The 21812-nt window shown below is 37.4% G+C and overlaps 1 protein-coding gene across 1 annotated transcript in view; it reads left to right on the top strand.

Annotated features, from left to right (window-relative positions):
- The window catches only part of pb (homeobox proposcipedia), a 58143-nt gene that overhangs the window by 34046 nt on the left and 2285 nt on the right, over positions 1–21812 (top strand). The window contains exon 3 of the mRNA XM_028314885.1: positions 21618–21760. Coding sequence (XP_028170686.1) covers positions 21618–21760 — 143 coding nt within the window. The remainder of the gene's footprint in view (positions 1–21617; positions 21761–21812) is intronic.

The following is a 21812-nucleotide window of genomic DNA, read 5'->3' as shown; positions in this document are numbered from 1 at the left end:
GCAGAAGTCACGGGAACTGCTGACTCAGCGACCTGTGTCAAATCTCGATGGAAACTGGTGTTTGGCACATGCGGCATGAGGCGATGAAAGCTAAAATTTCATTGCAAAAGACCGAATAGAGTTTGAAGCTGTAACAAAAAGCTAGGGTGTTATCTGAGCTGGTCTACTAACGATTGGTCAATTTTATGATATCGATCGATTTTAGACCTTAATCACATGATTTGTCTACAACTGTCTTTATGGATTCGTTGCATACTTTTCAACTCACAGAACTGTATAAAACGATACAAAAACTTACTCGTACAAGTAAGCCGATAAAAACGTTTGTGTCGTAAGCGTAAACTAAAACACTTGAATCTATAAATTTTAAAGTATCCAACAACCTCCATATGGAACAAGTGAGTCAAATGTAAATATGCGATATCCAAATTGTTATTGGAATAACGCATCATCCATCAGACGCCTCGCCCGTCACTGGGGTGAAAACATTGCATCAGAGCGGGACGGCGAGATTGGCTGATACTAGGGTGTGAAAGGGATGTGGAGTGAATTTGGAGAATTTGCATAATCTTTTCGGGTACTTTATCATAGAACCACGTGGCAGTGACTAGTGCAGTCGCGGATTACCCGGACGGGATTAAAACGGCACTTCTGAACTTTAGGCCCGTCACGGTCTGCGTATGATGGCGTTGGCGTTACCACTATATTTATGCTATAAAATAGAAATATGGCTTTATGTCTGTTTGTAAATACGTCAAGGTTGTGGTCCTTAAGATTCTTGACACGAAAAAATCTTTTGAAATGTTCGGAAAATTGAAAAACAATAATAATTCAGAAGTTGGCGAAGTTTTGTTCGTGGAAAATATTTTTCATCTTTGAAACACTACTTTGCCCATTAATTTTTTGGTTACGACAATAAGTATTACTTCACAGATCGCCCAGGCTTTGGTCGGTTGGTGTGTCATAATTTTGTGGAGGAACCAAATTCCACGCGAGTAGAGCCGCGGTCAAAGTCTATGTAAACGGAATATTCTGACTGCAATAAAATTAAAACAACATTCAAAGGCCGTCCGAATCAAAGTACACAATTGGAGATCCAAGTTCTATATCAAATGATAAATATCACACCGCCCGCTTGGATCCAAAAAACGCTTAACTTGTCCCAGCACAAAGGGAAAAAGCCAGCGTCTTCCGTTCGAAGAAAAAATGTTCGCGAGGGATGCCGGCCTTCATTTATCATATTCCATATTCATTTATTCGTCAAGTTCTGGATTCATTTATTCGTCATGTCTTGATTTCGTCTCATTTATTATTAAAAATGAACTGTCCGGAGCAGGAACACGACACGGCCCGGGGCCACTGTTTCAATCTTAGAATAATTTCATGCTGAATTAGGTCACTGAGGAGTTTTTGTCTTTCAAACCGGAGATGCGAAATAATGATCCCTTATTACAATGAAATTTGAAAACCGCAGGTTGCATTGCAGCGGAAGTTTTAATGATTTTTCAATGATTCATTTGATTAATTTCATTATATCACAAAACAACTATACAGAATACATAACAATCATATTGAAAATCACGACCGATCATTCAAAAGCATCCAAGCAGCAAGTGTAAATTTTAGTAAATGTGTAGGGATGAGCACTTTCAGCGAAGTGACTCTACTTGTAATAATGAATTTAGAAACATTGACATAATTATGATTTCAAAGTTGCTAAAAATTGCATGTTGCAAAAATTGCTTGAATTAGATCATTTTACAAGGACACAATCTACGCTTGAGCTTGCATAATTTAAGGGTCGACCACTTCTTCTATCGTGTGGGTTATAACCAGCAACTTGACTGTAGCTTAACATTAAACTGCTTCCCAGTTGCCCTTCCAGGTTAACAAAGCAATGTAGGATCGGGGTCAAACTCCAAGCTGGTAGTGACGGGAGGCCACGGGCCGCGTATCGCGGGATCTCGGTCCCACGCGTGATGGATGACAGGACGGGACGGGACGGTACGGGACAATCGCACACTAATTTGCTGAATCCACTGATCTTTAGTACCTTTTATCGTTTTAATTATCACGTTTTGTGGGTAATGTTTCTGTTGGCACGTTAAGTTGTCGATGGTTATGGAATGCCATAGGTCAATCACAATTCAATGTTTAAGGTTCTACAATACAATGTAATTTTGGAAATTGGTAATTGTGACATCAGTCTCCCTATCTCTTTCTGTAAAGCATCTGTTCTTTACAGCTATAGCAGTTTATACTAAGTACAATCCTTTATTCAAATCCAAGTATTTCGATGTAAAAGCTTATTGTCAGGACACATTTATCATAATTTTGCAATAAAATCAAGAACGTTGGACAACAATAGTTTCATTATGTGATAGGTATATGCAGTTCACGCCCTTGATCTGATTCCATGTACCTATTATATTACTTTCGTTGATTGATAATTATTACTATATGAAAAATGATGTTTTGCACTAAACTGCATTATTTGTATAATTAACAAAATAAATTGGCGCTCTGGGTGCATTTTTGCAAGTGCCGGCCGACCGGCGTGACCGACGGGATTATCTCGCGTGATAGATGAGGTGCGCTGCGCGACGCGGGACCGATAGTGATGCGACTAGCTGCGAATACTAATAGTCGAATATCGATATTTTGTTCCGAACTACTAATACTTTCAGATACTAAGCATGTACCTAATGCACAGAAAACAATTAATGCCAAAATGTTTTTAATTAACTTCTAATTCAATTACGAACTCAGTTGACAATATTTGGAGTCATATTTTCCTCTTTCAATTATGGTTATCCCACTTTGGCCTGATTATCACTTACATCAAGTGAAATGCAGATCAATAGCTTCCCCGTTGACTAAAAAACTTAGAAATCACATAATATAAAGTGTACCTACTATATATTTTTACCTCTTTTATACCTATGTGTAAATAAAATAAAACGCGCTTGTATTATTGTACTGAAGGAGATAGCCGATAGTGGGGATTGTCCACTGATCGGCCACATGCTCAGCAGGACGAAGTTTGTTTTAGAAATAAGATACTAACATAGCCTAAGTTTTTACTAACATTATGGATCCCTGTTATCTGAAATAAATACTTTTTTTTTTTTTTTTTTTTTTTTTATTTTATTACTAAACATATCGTCAGAGTATTCGTTGGTTACGAATAATTTTTTGATATTCGTAATTTCGATTGCATGAGTCGCACCACTACCGAGGACGCCTCTATTAACGCGCCGCGGGACGCCGCTACCGTTCGAAATATTGATTGGCGGATAAATAATTACGTTTACTCATTGTGTTCTAGGAGTTTGCTATGCTTTGATTGACTTACCATTAGCGCTTGTGTGGTCTAAGATAATGTTTGATCAAAACTTGGCTTATTGTTTGTATTGTCGTCTTTCGGCATCACTTCATTACTCTACATTACTAACAATAGCACAACATTTTTGCGCATAGCTTGAATGGGCTTAGATTCTTTTATAATGAATCTACTTTGGGAGTTATTATCTCCATGATAAACTAATTATCAGGTTCGCCAATCTTCCTCGTAGGCTAGTAGCGGACTTATTTCACTACTTCTTCGCATATGCAATGTTTAATTAAAATTACAATTTAATTATTATTCCTGAACCTTTAACCTACCTTTCCACAGTGAGAACAGTACAACATGTTTAAGTGGGATTAAAACCTAAAAAGATCCCATTCGAACGTAACCAAACATCCCGAAATCATCCCGATCCGGGCAGGGTCGGTCACTGTATGACGTATGTAGTGGCGGGCCGCGTAATGCGCTCATTTGTTATGTTTGCGGAATGGCCTATTACGGCGCCGACAGCCGACACAAAGACTGACAACGTTTTATTGTCGAGATTGCCTACAAATGGATCGCGTATATTTCACGTTCGGCCCTCGCTCCCCTGCTTCTTGCGAGTTTGGAAAGAAACTGCGTATCGGATTGAATTTATAAGCTCGGTGGGAAAGAATCGGGTTCACTTGTTTCTGAATATTTGCATTTGATTGTTGTTTGTTTTCGTTTTGTTGTACCATTTCTTTTTGATTGAAATCCAGAATACCTATAAACTGAAGAGAACGTAAAATTTCATGCCTTTTTTGCAATCTCAAGCAACTAATGATTTCGCTACCATAGCCCACTGGCTCTACCTTATTGTGAATCTAGCGAATAACCTCAACAATGCTCAAGGCAAGTGGAGCAGCAATTACTCACCACAGCAGCCATGAAGGTCAACGTCCAACTCATTACGTCATCCGGACTAGTGTCTCACCATCACACGACTCCCAAAAAACTGGTGCCGCTCTCTGATGGGCCGGGACCCGCCCCGGGCGCCGCCGCGACAGGAACAAATGACCCCCACGCATCATAATAAATAAAACAATTTGTTCATAATTAGATTTCGTGAATTTAATTTTCATGCCAGTAATTGGTCGGTGGGCACAAAGCGCTGGCTCTCTATCAGTGATGGATGATCGAACGGCGCCTTCTTACTATTTACCTACGTTCGTTCCGCCGTAATTAGGGGTTCGGAAGTTTACTTTCATTACCGCTTATGAACCTATTACTGTTTCTAATATAGATTTCATTTGCCGTCTTTGTTCTTATTGTATTTGTTCGACCGTGAGAATCGATTCTCATTTACATGCCTATTTTTATAAGCCGTGCCCACAAAATAATTATAATTATCCGTATTTTCCTCAAGGAGGGGTTAAATAAAAGAAATGGAATGGAATAAATAAAGGAGGAAAACAAAAGACAAATCGGAAAACGCTTGCTTTTATGTACTGCCGAGCGCGCCGCGGCGCCGGCGTAAACTTTAAAAAATAAACGCAGAAAAAATCTTGAAAAGTCACGGACGCTTAACTTTCTTCCCCTGTTTTATTTTTCGTTCCCTCTTTTGCTTTTTGTATCCCTCTCATACCCGTGGAGAATGATACGTTGCTCCCGCTCTTTTTAACTGATAAGTTACTTTTTTGAACTGCAGGAAAATCGAAGTCGTTCACTGGGCAAAATTAAAAGCTGGCACTCGCAGACATAAGTCATAAAACGAAAATATGGAGAGCGTTAATCAAATAATTCATTCTAGTGTTTTTGTTGCTTCGTTTTGTGAATGTTTTTCCAAGTGATGGGATTACGCAAGATTTTAACTTCTTTGGTTTGTACAATAGTAGTAGCAGCAAATTAGAGATATTTGTTAGCTAACACAGGTGGTTGACTCTTTGTGTATCTCTTTTGAATAAAAACTATGACATAACTTTACATTACGCATTTGCTTTGTTTGTTGAATTACATGGTCAACCTTTTCTTATTGAATACAATTTTGTAATAGCGAGGTTTCTGATTATATAACTTTTTTTCACTAGATCAGAGATTTGACTATGGTTTAAAGCTATTACATTGTCAAACAAAAACAACAACAATAACTATTGGATACCTAGGTAGAGTAATTATGCCACTGGACTATTCCCACCTCTCGTTCCCACCGTTGCAACTCCTGTGTAGCCAGGATCTACAGCTTGACCGCCGATAAAAGCCCAACCAGTGAAGGGTTCTATGTCAGTACCGCTACCACAAGAAACAGAGTGTAAGCCCAAATTAAATTAGTTGTAATTATAATAACACCGTCACATATCTGTAACATTTTCCCTTCTTTTTTTTGTAATACAAGGCAGGTATTTCACCGCAATCGCACCTGGTGTTAAGTGAGATGCAGTCTAGGATGGTACATATCTACCCTGTAAGTGCCTATTTACTCTCGGCCTAGAAAGGCCCGGATTATCTAGTGCTTCCCTTCATCTTCAACTTCGACGAATTCCAACAAAAAGTTCAAACTTCACAAGACACATTCAAATGAGACAGACTACTTGGAGCAGAAGAACCGATGCACGTTGACATCACATTAAGACTACTAATTTTGTTGCAAATTCGTTCTTATTACGACTGCATAAAATGCCACAGAGTCAAGCTTGATGTGCTCTCGTCTATACGTAATTTATCACGGACTTTTAATATTGCGAAGTAAGGTTACGTCAGGTTTTTATTCGGCACAAATCGACGTGGGGGCGAATGTGCATACTCACTACGTTAGTGCGTCGAAAAACTCGTTGTGTTGTTGTAGTAGTAGATTTTCACAACAAAATTAACAAAACCCAAAATGCTTTATTTATAAGTCTTATATGTATTAATAGTAAATTCAATTGGACAATAAAAAAAATCTGGAATACTCTTTTAAATAAAGATAGGCGTTTAGAAAATATGCGAATGTCATAAACAAAAATTTTCAGTTACACAATCAAGTTTAGTAATTTTATTGAAGTCTGTACATAGAGCCACAATGAATGCCTATTAGATAGTTACTTTTTTTTATTTTGCTTGTTTCTATTGTGCTGAATTCTAATTAAACGTTAGCAATGATGAATAAAAATTAAAACTCTTTTCTTCGCCACTGGTAAGTATAACGACTCTACAATAATTTTTTATTTGAACTTCAACCACCATATGAATGAAATTAATGGATTGTGTATTTTATTTTCATATTATTTAAATAATATGATTTATTAATAGATGAAAATAATACAAAAACAGTTTGTCTGCGGACGGTACAATAGATGCAAGTAAGCGTCGTCAGCGCCCCCGCTGCACGCAAATTGCAATCTGAGAACGGTGCTCTTCCGGGCACTAACTGTCGCGTGGCACACTCTCTACCAAAGAATAGAACAAACTTTAAAACAGAACAGAATATTATTTAGTTACATTTCAACACAACAAAATTATACATTTCAGAGATTATAAAACAAGTTACTTTTTCATTAGAAACTATTTTTGCGAAAAGCCAATGAAATGTGTATTTTTCTATCAATCTAAAATTCAGAGATTCAAGATTTGACCCGAATTTATAGACAGGTTCAATAAAAGCTTATAAGATACATACTTTTAAGTACATAAAGATGATTAGGTACGATGAAATCGAAAATATGTAATGATTTTCTTTGCACAACAGCTGATTTGATAAAAACTTGCTAACAGAGTGAGCGTTTATTTATTTTTTTAGGTTTACAACTTGTTCGCATGATATGTGATGACTACATAGCAGTTAATAATACAAAATCAACAGTAGTATCACTGTAAATTCTATAGATTTAAACATGTGAACTACATCATTACGAATGTTTGCCTTTTGCATACATAAAGTTAATAATTACGTATGTAGCAGGTAATTATGTAAGTACACGTAATAATGACTTAATGACGAACTAAATATATAGGGTTATAAATAGGCTGTGCACTCGGACGATGATCGTCGTACAGCGATGTTACAAATTGTTCTTAAGAAATCATATGATGATACAAAGATCATGTTATTTTTTTAAGTTGAATCTTTCTTAACAATGACATTGGGGAGATCCAGAGAAAAATACCTACTTACCTAACAACGAAACAACAAAGTAACTAAAATATTATTTATCTCCTCAATATTGAGAAAATGTGAAAAAGAGGTGTTTTTATTTTACAAAATAAGAATGTTTAGATTGCCTTTGATTGGTACATCGTTTTGTAGAATAATATTTCCATCTAGTTGTAGAGAAGGAAATGCTGAATGCCCATAATGTAAATAATAGCCAGGCCCTTTACTTTAAACAAAAATTCTGGAAATGAAACACAACTTATAGGGTAAAAAGCACAGAATGTGTCCTCTCTTCATAGAAATGCGCAATCATCAACGGCCAGCACCGCCGCGCAAATATGTAGATTCGAGATCGCCGGTGAAAGTCTTGCCGCTTCAATCGCGCCGACAGAAGTAAAAACAGATTTGACTGTATAAGCAATCAAGTGGCAATCTAGAGAAACAAGTCATTTTAACTTTTCTTTTGTACGATTTTTCTCTTATTGATTTTTCAATTGCGATAAACCCTAAAAGTTTGTCAAAACCGCTATATTTACAAATCTGATAGATAATCATATAGCTTATTACTTGCGCTCATAGCAAACTGGGAACCATCCTAAAGTGATTGCCCAGCATAGAGGCATAAAAATCACGAATTCTAATAATGTTTCGAAGAAGAACTTTTTTATTTTTCATTTTCTTAATAGGTATACTTTTAGTACTTAGAATTTTAGCTAGTAAATCCTTGTCAGATTCAGCTAAAATTGTACTTTGTCTTTTTGATGTTGAGAATAATTTTTTTTTATTAAACATGGCAATCGCTTTACACAATAACGTTAACCCTATTACAAAATCGGCTTTTAGTTTACTAAATATTTGTAAACGCTTTAATTAATACCGCAGCAGCGTTTTGTTTCGTTGCGCAAAAACAGCAGAAACAAAACACGCCGGGTCGGGCCGTATTGACACCGATGACTTGCATTTGCGTCCCTACCCCGGAGGCGAGGGTTGAACGTCACACTTACGTCCTAATCTTGGTAAAGTGTGGGAATACCGCCCGTTTGCCGACAAATATTGATACGTGGCATTTGATATGTTTGAACAGTTCATTGGTTGTTGAGGATTATTTTCGGTTTTATGAGCGCGTTTGCGTTAGATTCGATGACATGTAAATTATGAGATAGAGAAAAAAATTCTATTAAATTTATAATGATCCGAATTTGTGGCCTTTTCATAAAAGGCGAATTTAATGCCATATTATAACATTCTCCTCCAGTTAACCTTAGAGCCAAACTGAAAATAGAGTAGGAGGTAGGTAAGTAGTTAGAGATTTCCTTACAAAGTAAAACCGATCGTTTTCATAAGAGTCACCTGCACAAATATTATACAAAGTGTAAGAGATCGAACGCATATTTGTACTTTCAGGGGAATGCGAAGGTATTCTTTTTTCATTAGTTTTATTTTATACAAATATGGGACTTTATTGAAAATAGGTACCCAAATGCACATAATGCTTTAAAGGGGTAGGTCATCCCTTGAACTGAAAGTCATATTTCTTGTTTAATTGTAAGTAAGTATAACATTAAAACCGACCCAAAGGACACTAAATCGTGGGCAGTCCGCCGCACTCGAAAGTTCGCGAACGAGCCTCAAACTGCCGTCCTCGTAAACAAGTGGACAGCCCCGGAATATTCAGGAGAAAAGTTGAAGCCGATAGGCATGTGCCGAGGACATTTATCGATAAAATTCATTTAACAACAAGGGAAAATGGGAAATGTGACTAACAAACTTTTTATAAGAATTATATTGTCATGCGATGATGCGACTTATTCAATACTAAAGTGGTCAATTTTGACTTATAACATTAATTTGCTAACTACTGACATGGAAAGAAAAGTGGCAATGGAAAAATGGGATATAAGTAGGATGGCAAGTTAAGGTTGTGTCATGTGCTTGTTTTAGGAGATTGCAAGTATCTGGGTACTTTTATGTATTGAAATAGTGTAATATGATTATTTTAGTATGATTACTCAATCACAAATGTTAAAAAATGTTTGTTAGCCGCCAGTTTCGCACGCTCGAACACTTAGCACACCTTAGCTGCACTTCCATGAAACTGGCAAATCCTCCAAGCTCCTCTTGAAAACAGAAAACAGTACACTTGAAAACAGTCAAATTCACAACCAAAATCTTAAATTAAATGATTTAAATTTTTTAATCTGCAACAACATCGACATTATCGACACGAGTGGTCCCATCCCATCCCTGCAACCCCGACCGGCAACATTTGTATGTAACGGTCAGAGTTTGCTCGGACAGTACGTCACGATGCATTGTCCCCTTAATGAAGCCGCAAGTTTGCGATGCGATAAGTTATCGCGTAAGCGCGCTTTGATGGCCGCCGACGCCACTTAATAGTTTGAACTTCCATCATTATAAACTGGTGCCACTTGATGCGGTGATCGCAGTTTGCGCTGATAAATCGTTAGCGCTCTTTATGCATTCGGGGCATGCGTGCTGATTATACTTATGGTTTTACGCCCGATCACTGCTTCACTTATGTAAGCATCACAAACGATGCTTACTTTAGTAAAGCAGCAAATCGAACGCACAGCGTCGAATTGAGCTCTGTGTCACCCTGTGTGTCCAGGCGCACTGTGAGACCTCATAATAATGTTTGTGAATACGGGCGTTAGTAAGGTTACATAGTAAGTTTACAGTCGTACAAGTCCTGAAAGGTTACCTAAAATACTTATTTTAACCAGTTTATTCTTACTTTTTTATGGGACGATGTGTTGATAGAATCAAAAAGAAAATACGATTGTTTATTTATAATTTGAAAAGTTTTGATGCGCTAATCTAAAAAACCTTACCTATTACGTTTCTGACTAAAAAGATTCAATATTATACGTAGACTCAAACAACTATTATTGTCATTCAAAGCACTAATGGTGTTCTTCAATAAATGCTAGCGTACATTTTCTTTCATAACAAAGTTCAGAAGTTACATGAATACACACAAAATGTACAAAGACTTTCCTCACGCCACCATTTGGCCGTTAGCAAGGAAACTTCGCGCTACATTCATACGAAACCGATATGAATCCCATTATTTGCTACAATAAAAAGTTTTCCAGTAAGGGAAACACGCCCTACATATCGGAACGGCTGAGGAAAACTAACACAATGAAATACAAATGCTAAAAATAGTGTTTGTGGACGATAAAATAATAAGAATTGTTTTGGGTCTAGCATTTTTAACATAACTGGGGCTTAGTGTGAGTGACAAATGAAAATGACATTAAATGTATGGCGGATTGTACACTGTGTACAGCGTCCCTAGCGGATACTTTCAAGAACTAAAATATTCATAGACTTTTTTAACGCACAGGATATCGAATACATTTGATATAAACTCACACTAAACTCCCTGGATACAAAGAGAGGATCGGTTTGATAATGTGAGCAAATTTTCCGGTTTTGCAGTATTAAACGTGAGAATTAAAAAAGTGACCTAATTCACATCCTAACTTCAACTTCCATAATACCTTTCCATAAGTCGTGACTCGTGAATGATACAAGTCAGTGACCCTTTATGTATCGTAATCTGCTCAACAATCTAATTTTAGTAATATTTCAAATTCTGTGCCACATGATAGACCGACAAAAAATGTCGACATATGTCGTACGTGACACGGGCGGTTGTCGCGTCATTCGTCGCCAGCACACATTGGCGGACGTTCCCAACGTGGCCAAACAAAACTTGTCACGGCTGATGATTGCAATGATACTTCGAGCCTTCAATAGAACACGTGTTATATGATCAGAATTGCCCCAAACAAAAATAAATAGAGCTATTTCAAAATCACTCAAGATATAATTGCGACTTTCAAGCAGTTGACATGTTGTGATCATTTTAAACGTTTGTTTCATGAAAATAAATATAGGTTTTCTTTTCGTCGGTTTGTATTGGAAAATACTAAAGGTACAGGTATGGACACAATCTTTATGCAATCTTTAGCAATGTTATAACATTTAATTCTAGATAATAATATTATAAGTAAATAATTAAATCCTCCTACCCCAGCATATTTTAACTTTAAAATGATGATAAGCTGTAGCAGCTATATCAAGAATCTCCATCGATACTGAAGTAAATATTAAGCGGTTTTCTTGGTTGCACGCTTACTTATCTTAATATTTATTAAAGCATAGATGATGCACGTCAATCAACGCAGGAGTTAAAAAAGAATCTGCCTTCCGTTTTGATAAGTTTAATAAGGTGACTTTACTCACCTTATCAAACTTATCAAAACGGTAGATTAGACATACATCATAGATATTGCCAAGTGCCGAATTAGATAGACAAACTAAAAACTAATATTATTTAAAAGCGTTAAAAAATTTCTTATTAATATTTTACCACGCCACTGTCCACGCCGCCCAAGCACTCCCACAGACGCGTCAATCGCCACGTCCCCGAACTGGCACAAAAATAACTTTTTCAGATAAAACAACTCGTATCAAATATAGATCGCGTCATGACAAATGTCAAAGCTTTCAAATAACGCGGCGTTTTTGTAGCAATGATGAAACAATTGCATCTTAAATTTTTACGATTTTTACGTGGGAGTACAGACGGAATGTCGAATCTTATGTTATGTAGCTGTGATACTCGTAATTCGTAGTTTTTTTCAGCTGATGACTTGGGTACAATAATTATACTAAACCTGAAATTAAATAATTTTTTACATAATATTTTTATGGCATAAATAGGTGTTATGGTTGCATGTGAAGCATTGTATCTCGTTCGTTTCAGCCAATTGACGTCCACTACTGGATAATAGCCGTAACCCATTCTCAATATTCTCTCATAAAAGTTTTAAACATCTTGTTAAATATGCTACGAGCCTACGAGCTACGAAACGAGTCAGTGACTACGAAGTTCGTAGGGCCCGTAGTACTAGTAGAAGTCAAATACAGCACCATTCGTAAATAGAGCAGTTGAGTTGAGAGACTAAATAAACCTGGACTATTAAGAAATAAAAATCAACTTTTTTGTTATTTATCTCATTTTGGAAATACCGCTAACACCACAGAGTTTCCGCGTTTCTGACACAAAGACAGAAGGTAAAAAATAGAAACATCGTTGCATACCGCGCTTGTATGGACTTCCGTTGCGTCCACGGTCGGGTTGTTTCTTTTAACCGTGTGAATGGAGCTAATGAGCGGCGCGGGCGCACAACGGGCGCGTCATTCATCATGGCCGCCTGTCAGCGACATCTATTGACAGCTTCGGTGCCACTGGAAGCGGCAGTGATGGACAAGAGAACGTTTGGAAATGAATTTATAAAGACAAGTAAAAGGTGAAGCTAAATTTAACTTTTGTAGTAAAATTGAGACTTTTAATTTCAACTCAAGAGAAAGCTAGAACTCGCTAGACTAAAGCTTAAGCAATAAATTCAAGTCTGCAAATAAATGATAAGGGTTTCTTACACAAGAAAATGTTTGAGCTTTAGAATCAAGTTTTGAGGGTCGTTTCAGAAAATGGACCTAAAAGTAAGAATTTACATAGTAAACCTTGATTAGCATAAACACGTTTTTGTAGTTTACTTTAAAAATACAGTTTACAGTTTGTTGAAACAAGAAATAAACATGTGCCAAAAGAAGATAATGTCCTTTTGTGAATTGTAACCGCAAGATTTACCACAACTCATGAAAGGTATGGTGATACGTCAAGTTTTGGAGAAACGAGGACAGCCACTCCGTGATTATGATAAATTTGACCTACCCACTTCGCGATTTAATAAAAACTACCGTCTTTAGCAACAGCTACTATTCTGGCCGTCCACAATTGTGATAAGAATGTTAAAGAAAAATAAACCATTAAAATATCATCAGTCATCGGCGACCCCCGCGGTGGGTCAGCCGCGGTCAAGGAAAAAACCTTACAATATGAGCCGAATTCAAATGAAGAATGATTCATTTTGAAAATGGAATGACAGATTGAATGGAAGCTGAGACGGAGGCACAATGGCGGCGGCTACCGGCCACCGGACACGTGCTCCCACGCAGCGAAGAACGATATGATAGCGCATGAGAAAAAACTACGCCTTTGCGCCTAATCCTGCCGGAATGACTATTACTGCCGTTGATTTTTTACTGAACTTAAATTAATTATCATGCCGACTCTAGGTACCTTCAAATACAGTCAGGTGAAAACTAAAAGGAAAAAAGTCCATTATCCTATAAAAGTTTAAATAAAACAATAGACTACATTATAAAAGTAAAGGTGCCATATATCAAACTGCTACAAGTATTGTTGATCCTAACCCTCCTCACGGTTAGATAAATAAAAGATATGAGGCATAAAACAGACAGGTGGGGGATCCAAACAGTCTAGCAACCAAATGCCAAATAAAATGTGTTCGACATTCAGACTTGTGACCTTATCTCTTAAAAATTGCAATTAAACTGGTACCCTCGGTCGTACCCGAGTCCCGAAAGAAGGAGCAATGAAATTAAAAATATGTCTTAAGGGCAATTAGCTTTAACTTTTACAGTAAGTGCCCTATCTACGGCTCCCCCGCACTTTTCAATTGTGGGGAAAGCTGCCCACTTTTGGTCGGAGTGAATTTTATGAACTCGCAAAGAGTTTTGACTTTTGAACGAGTTAACTTACCGATGATAAACCTGCTTTAAATAATTACGTTTTAAATTAAGATTCGTCATTTTTAATGGATTTGATCGGCTTGAAGAAGAAAATAAGACTCAAATAAAAAGCATTTTGAAATCACTGTGAGTTAGGTGTACATAAACCTAGATATCTTAGGTATTATTACATTTTGTAACAAAAACGCTTTATAAAACCATTAAAAGATTACATTTACAGCAAATTAATTAATTACAAGCCTTGAAAAAGTTTCACGAAAACAAAAGACGGCGGGTCTTCAGCGAAACTAGGTAAAAATTAAGAGAGCAACTCGGGGCCGCTTTGACGAAGTGTTTAACAATAAATTTCCATTTAAAAAGCCGCAAGCGGGGCGCGGGCCCCGGGCCCAGGAGGGGGGCAGCTTCCGCCGCTTTTTTCCTTCATTTCCTTGAGGCCGCGTGGCGGGGACGAAGCGCCCGCCCTACCGTATGAATTAAAACGTTCGTTTGTTTTTTAGCAGACATACGCTGAATTGAGTTCCGCTTTTAGTTTTAATGTAAAAAAGAACGATGACTTGTATTAATATACTTACTGTATTTATCATAATGATAAAGGAAGCTGCTATTAATAAACTTATTTTATTAAGATGAGAAAAGCATAGCATTTTGTAACCTTAAGAACAATAATAACTGCACGCAGAGAAATTTAATTAAGGCTACTGACAACGCCACTCTTGTGGCGGATTTTTGGGTTGACGCTGTGTAGGTTTGTTGTCGACACGACAAGAGGATGAACAAAAATAACAATCTGATAATGAGAAACACGCTTGCTACTCTATTAACAAACAACCTTTCTCCATTAGGTATACTATGATTATTTGTTTTTTAATTCTTTGCCACATAAAACTAATAAATAAAACAAAAAATATGATAACTACTGTAAGTTATATCTGCTCGAGTGATCTCGTGAGGGGTGCTTCTCACTGCTTATTTCCTATCTTTGTTTATATTTATCTTTATACGAAACAAGTTCACCGCGAATATCGGCTGGATAATAATTAAAAGAAGCGATAATGTCCCGTGGTGAAAAACGACCGCACCATCCTTTTATTTGATAAATAAAATTTATTCTTGCGCCGCTTCCTTGGCTTTTGTGGCTTGCGACTTTCTATAAGCGGTGGATTTGTTTTAGTATTTTTCTGTGTTGGTTCTTCTAATCGTTGGGGTATCCAAACTTTTAATTGTTAATAAATAAAGTTCTATTACCTTTGCTATAAAATAATTCTGACTTCTGAAGGTCTGAGTTACGAAGGTATGATGTAGTTACGAAATTCTTCAAGAGACATAAGATACCTAATGTACATTAAAATTTCAGAAGAAGATACCACAACTGCCAGACAGATTTTATGTTTGGCACAGGATAGTAAACATAGCATTAGATATAACATTCAGAGATAAGAGACCAGTTTCCTTTAGAAAAGTTATTTTCAGTTCTTATTTTGTTTTATGCATGAAAAGGCAGGTATTTGACCGCAATCGTAACTGGTGTTAAGTAAGGTGCAGTCTAGGATGGTACATATCTGCCCTGTAAGTGCCTATTCACTCTCGCCTTGAAAAGGCCCGGATTATAGTGTTCAGGAAAAACAGCAGCAGACAGCGAATTCCAGTCCCTAGTTTTCTATTAAAATTGATACTTTGGTTTACATTGGCGTGAACTGCTTGCTCTACATGCACTTATATGCACATGTACGCGACGATATCTAGCTAAACTTAATCTCAAACATTTCAACGCGACGCCAGTTTTTGCGACCCTCCTCCTCCGTTATCTGAAGTACTGATTTGCATCCCACCTGTCTATAACCTGACGATGGATCTCGTTAACAAGTCCCTCCGAAGACCCCTCTACCTTCAACTAGGGTTACCATGTAGTAAATTATAGTTAAGTAGGTAAGTCTTAAGAAAATCTGACATTTGAGAAAATCCGGACAATGAGACCCAAAAAATTATGTTTTAAAATAATATTTTTATAATAAGCTATTCAATATGACGTATCTTCTAATAATTAATACAACGTAGGTAAAATATAAATATTAAAACTTATCAATAGAGATCTTCAGAGGGTAGCCGTACCTACTAGCCGTAGCCGTAGGCGTAGTATACGATACATAGCTTAAAAGCTAAGAGGTAATAAATGAGTACCTATTTATCAAATTACCTACATTACATATGTACTGGTCAAAATCATAACCCTTCTGTTGGCTCCACCGTTGTCTAATAAAAATTAAATTACTCGTAAGTCGCAATAATTTTTTTTAAGTAACTTTCCTAAGGTTTTTTTTAACAGGCAGCCAGTTTAAAAAATCTGGTAGAATGGTTACCCTACCCTCAACTATTAACCCTCCTCGCGGGCTCCGATCGGGCCGTTTTACTGCGCACTAAATATTCTCCCGGCGACAATTGCGATTATGAAAAGTGCACCGTTATTTATATCCGAGGCCGTTTATTTTTTGTCGCCCCTTTCAAGGGCAATTAAATACCCAGTCTTAAGCGCTTTGCATATTCCGAGGACGCCGCTAATAAAGATAGTAAAGGTCGCGGAGCCATAAAGTGCTGTGGAAATATGGCTATTTAAACTGTGCCTACGGTACGGTTAGGTGCATTTTTCAGGAGAAAGAATTATTGTCGTCATCATTCGTCGTCACTTTAGTCAACAGAAGTTACTTACTGTCGAAGTCGAAGGTGCTCATCTCCGAGCACGATTTCCAACTTTTTTCAGCCACTGGCAGCTTTCTTCTTTAGAAGGAGAAGAGATTATAGAAAGCAAAATTTGATGTGCCTTTGTTATTCTTAATGATCGCTTGATAGTCTTAGCACTACGAAACAAATTAAATAAAGTGACTTAAAGCACTTGAGTAGGTATATTTTATAAATTGCTGTTATTTAAATTGAAAAAATTCATTGTCAGACCGGGGTCCATAATCGATTGTTATGAAACATTTACATAAATTAAACTTTAAATCTAATAATAAAACTGAGGTTTAATAGTTCGTACATATTTACACTACCAACTTCATAGGTGCCACACAATTCCAAACACCCTAATGATGAAGCAATTACTGTAATCGTCCGATTCCATTCGAATCCAATTTTCAACTGAATCTATCAACGTAATGGTAAACTTTGGAATGAACTAACAAAATATTGATTTCGTGGAAACATAACGTCGCAAAACGATTAGGAAAACGGAACTTTTTAATGCGGGATTAATGAAATTTCGTTGACGAAATCGAACGGGGGCCCCCGGGAGCGGCTGTCAAAGTGCCGCAACTCGCGTCGGGACGCGCGACAAGTTTTAATAACTTGTATCAGCCAAATGGATTTGGGGACGACTACGTTTTCCACGGGAGACGGTACGCAACTTCGCCATTAATTAAATACAGACGGTTACACGTATACTAGACCCTTGATTTTGATGCGGTAATGTAAATAAAACTGCAAGTGAGCTGTTCCGTATGTTAGAATAATATTAACGAATATGCATGCATGCAGACTATCTACCTCTCTACTCAATTTTCTTTCATATTTGTGGAAAACTAAACTAAATTTTAGGAAAAACAGTTCGTCTCCTTTACCATTAATCAACTCGAACCATCTGACAATACCCACATCTGACTTTATCGAAACCGTGAAAAAAAACACGCTGAAATTCGCAACATTATTTTCGACATGTTAAACCGTCAAGGAAGATCCGATGCATAATGGGAACATCAGGCCTTCATCAAGCCCCGATAAGGCGATCTCAAGTCACTTCCTGATACGCCACCCCCGCTGTATCTCCGCTCCGAAACGAAATTGAACCGTCTTAGATCTGTCTGCCGGTAATCCGCGCTTATAATTGATGCGACAATGTCAAACAGACCCCTGATACAGCTAATCGGAAAAATACAAATCCGCCGCAACATGATCGATGGCTCACTACTGAACACTCCACTGCAAATTGATAAACAACGCGCTGTGATTTGTTTTGACAGTACGAAAATTAAACTCTTGAATAAGACTTTTTGTTATTAATTTAATTTTGAATTCGAAACAATTCCACGTGTAATCGCATGTACCCAATAGCTTGTAGAGCGCCCCAAACGACATTGTTACCCGCGAAAAATTGCGGAAAAATTTACTCTTTTTCGTCGTTGAAATATTGAATTTTTACATTTATGCCTTTCACACCTCATAACGTAATATTTTTCAGGGAAAACTCTCACCCTTCGGTAACTTTTCCGTTGCAGCAACATTCAAAATAAATGTTTGGTGCTTTATCAAGCCGCAGTCATGTGCCACGTGCCGCTCCGCACTAGGTTTATTGTAAAAGTTATCCTCGCTGGGAATGTTGCTCGTAATGTTATCTGAGTAGACATTTCATACATGCGGTTCGCGACTTTCGTGAGTGAATCTGAGATGAGACCCGATTTCAGACAAAAGACTGTCTGGATATCTCTTTCTTAGATATTACCCTGCTTAGGATTTACTGGCATTTTCTTGTTTTGTCGGTAAATGGAGTTGGCGGTTGACGGTTAACAAACGCCCTCGCATGCCATATGCCTCTCCGGTCGGTAATGCGACCGCGGCATTTAGTCGGGGGGCATCGAACGTTCTCTAATGGCATCCGACCGCCAACTGGCCACCACATTAATCCTTTACAGGCTCTTGATTAATTATTTAAAGTTGCCCGAAGGGCTCGTACGTATCCTCCGCAAATTGTTTACCACTTGTGTTGTCGACGAATTAGTTGTATTACGAAGGCTTTACATTGTGTCCTGGTAATCCGTAGTGTTGTAGGATTGATTTTCTCTGGGAAACTTTGGATCTCGTGATCGGTAAAGGTCATAAGTCGTTTCGTAATAAACAAAAGTCAAACCGAAACCATGAGAAATCAATCAACCCTAGGGAATCTAGAGACAGATGATATTCTGAATTTCTAACCTAAATAAAACCAACATTTCACTGCTTATTTTAAATTGCTAATTATGTGCGCCTTGTGTTACTTATAAATTATATGTATTTCATAAAATAATATGCGCTGTTCTTTAACGCAGTTACTTACTTGATGATGCCAATAAAAACTCAACGAACTTACAATGTAAATTAAAATTATGGGCACACCAAAAAACGTTGGCTATTAAACCGACAGCATCTCAATTGAATAAAACAAATGGGGGCTGTGATATCATCAAATTATGTGCGGACAAGGTGACTCTCGACTGGAGCTGCAAGTGACCCTAATCCGCAGTAAATCTTGGGTCCGAGGGTAGAGCGGACATAACTCGGCAATCATTTGTTACCTACATCATGTTTAGATGTTAACAGGGGATTTAAACTTCAGATTGTTTATGACGCTATTTCTTTATTGGAGGTCGTTTAGGTAGAACGATTCACGCATGTTTTCTTGAATGTTCTTTCTGCATTCGTTGTTGGGCAAGCTTTATTTTTCTAATAATCTAATTATTGTTACTGTCATTTAAACAAAGAACAATAAATTCTTGATTTGCATTTTAGGTGCTTTTAAAGGAAATATTTTCGTCGAAACTGAGCTGTGCTTAAAAGCTCATCAATGTTTGCTTTTTTCACAAGTACCTAAAATACAATAAACTCAACTGTGATTCTTTAATTTTAAGCATGATTTTAACGCATAAGTATCAAATATCACCAATTTAAACTGCAAGTCGCAGGTCTTAGTTATCAAAATGTTCCTTTGACTGGTATTGTCCACATCCCTATTTCAACACCTATACCTACTTCATATTCTACTCCAAACAGTAGGTAGGTTACAACAACGCACAGCGTGCTCAGTGACGCGAACATTCGCGATAATGTGCGCATTATACAGAGCTCTCCAGCGCGCATAATCGCGGCGAATTTGCGGCAAAAACTTACCGCCGACTTGCATCTTTGGGATATCCAAGTACAGGCAGCAGCAGAAGTCATTCAAAAACCAGAAAATAATTGTTACACTATTACCCCCTTATTAATAAAAGTTACACCCTAGTTAAAGTCTGGTTTAAATTGTCATTTAGTAAGGAAATGTAATTTTAATCCAGGGTTCATCTCAGGTGTATAAGGAGGATAGAGTAACAATTTCTTTATTTAAGTACAATTACCTAAACTGGAAAGTCCTCAGTCTCTACATAAAGTTCAGTTCACATTTTTTTAAAATAAAAATAATAAGTTAATTAAATATAATAATTATGCTAGGAGTGGGTTTGGGAATGTTAATGTGTAATGGGTTCGTCACAATAGTCCAGCGAAAGATGGGATTTGAACTACTGACTCTCGAATCAGTAGTCCGGCCGACACTGACTACGTCTGCGACTATTTGTCGCCCCACTTTTAAATTGATGTCTATTCATAAGTGTCCAAATATTAATGAAACTCTCCGTGTGGTAAATACAACAGTCTGGTACAAAATAATATTTGGTTAACATTTGTGTAAGGCAGCGTACAACCGGACAACTTACAGTTCGGCTGACCAAAGGCTATCGAATTCAGGGTTCAGTAAACTTATAATTTAGTTACATTGCTAATACTTGTATGCCTATAAAACATAACGTTATCGCGATAATATTTTATTGTTTGCATAGCAGTAACAACTCTACTAAATCATATATGTAGAATGCTTGAATGTTAGTATGAAATTCTGCGTCTCATATTCAAGTTTCCATTTTTTATAATAGAAGCACGTCAAACTGTAGGTAAAGTGCATCTTTTGGAACTAAATTGTAGAGTCTGGGGACTGTACAATTACATAGCTTGTAGTTGTGGGTCAATAGTAGAACGGGCATAGAAGGCAGGCCGACGCAGTCACGCGGAACTGAGGGCTCGCGCGGTTTGATTGACAGCTGCTCTTGTCCAATCGTAGAGAGCCGACGGGCCACGTCAATCAAGCGCCACCACTGCCAACCCCACCACAACACCATTCTTAACACCACCTTTATTCCATTACAATAGGGGTCACGAAAAACGCGCGAGTGTCATTGCGAATGCACACCGAAGCCGAATCATCACGCAAACGCGATCGCCCCATTATTCGCCGCCCTTTTGTAATTTGAATTTCGAATTCCAATTCGTATTTTGTGGTAAAATAAAAAGAACAACGTTTCGACACAATGGCGTCAAGGGCGGTGCTCTGACATGCGATCAAGTTATTACATTAAAGGAAAGCTCACCCGCGGACCGCCTCGGCCCTGTTATTGAAAGCTTCCAGGAATAGTTAGCGGTCTATAAAATTAAAAGTAAAGTTATACACATACATAATAGCCTTTTTTAATTATGTATTGGTTGTAAGAAAGGTTTGAAAACTTTTTATAATGATAATGCAATATTGTCAAATCTCGCGGTAGTTAGGTTAGGTACGAGTACCTACTCATTATTCTATTCCATCATAACTTTATTATTCAAACTAAGCTCATCTGTACCTACTTTCACTATTTCTTGACTCTACCATTAGGTAATCTGTGTACGAAATTAACTAATTATTTCTACTTGTTACAGAAAATGGCCTGCCTAGAAGACTCCGGACCGCCTACACAAATACCCAATTGTTAGAATTGGAGAAGGAATTCCATTTCAACAAGTACCTGTGCCGACCCCGAAGAATAGAAATAGCAGCGTCCCTTGACCTTACTGAAAGACAGGTATGGATTTTTCGATTAGTTTGCTTTCGCAATAGACTAAAGCCGTCTTGCT

The sequence above is a fragment of the Ostrinia furnacalis genome, unplaced genomic scaffold, assembly GCF_004193835.3.
Source record: "Ostrinia furnacalis isolate ACB-3 unplaced genomic scaffold, ASM419383v2 OfSCF4915, whole genome shotgun sequence".
Classification (NCBI taxonomy): Eukaryota; Metazoa; Arthropoda; class Insecta; order Lepidoptera; family Crambidae; genus Ostrinia; species Ostrinia furnacalis.
This window is presented reverse-complemented; position numbering and strand designations above follow the sequence as displayed.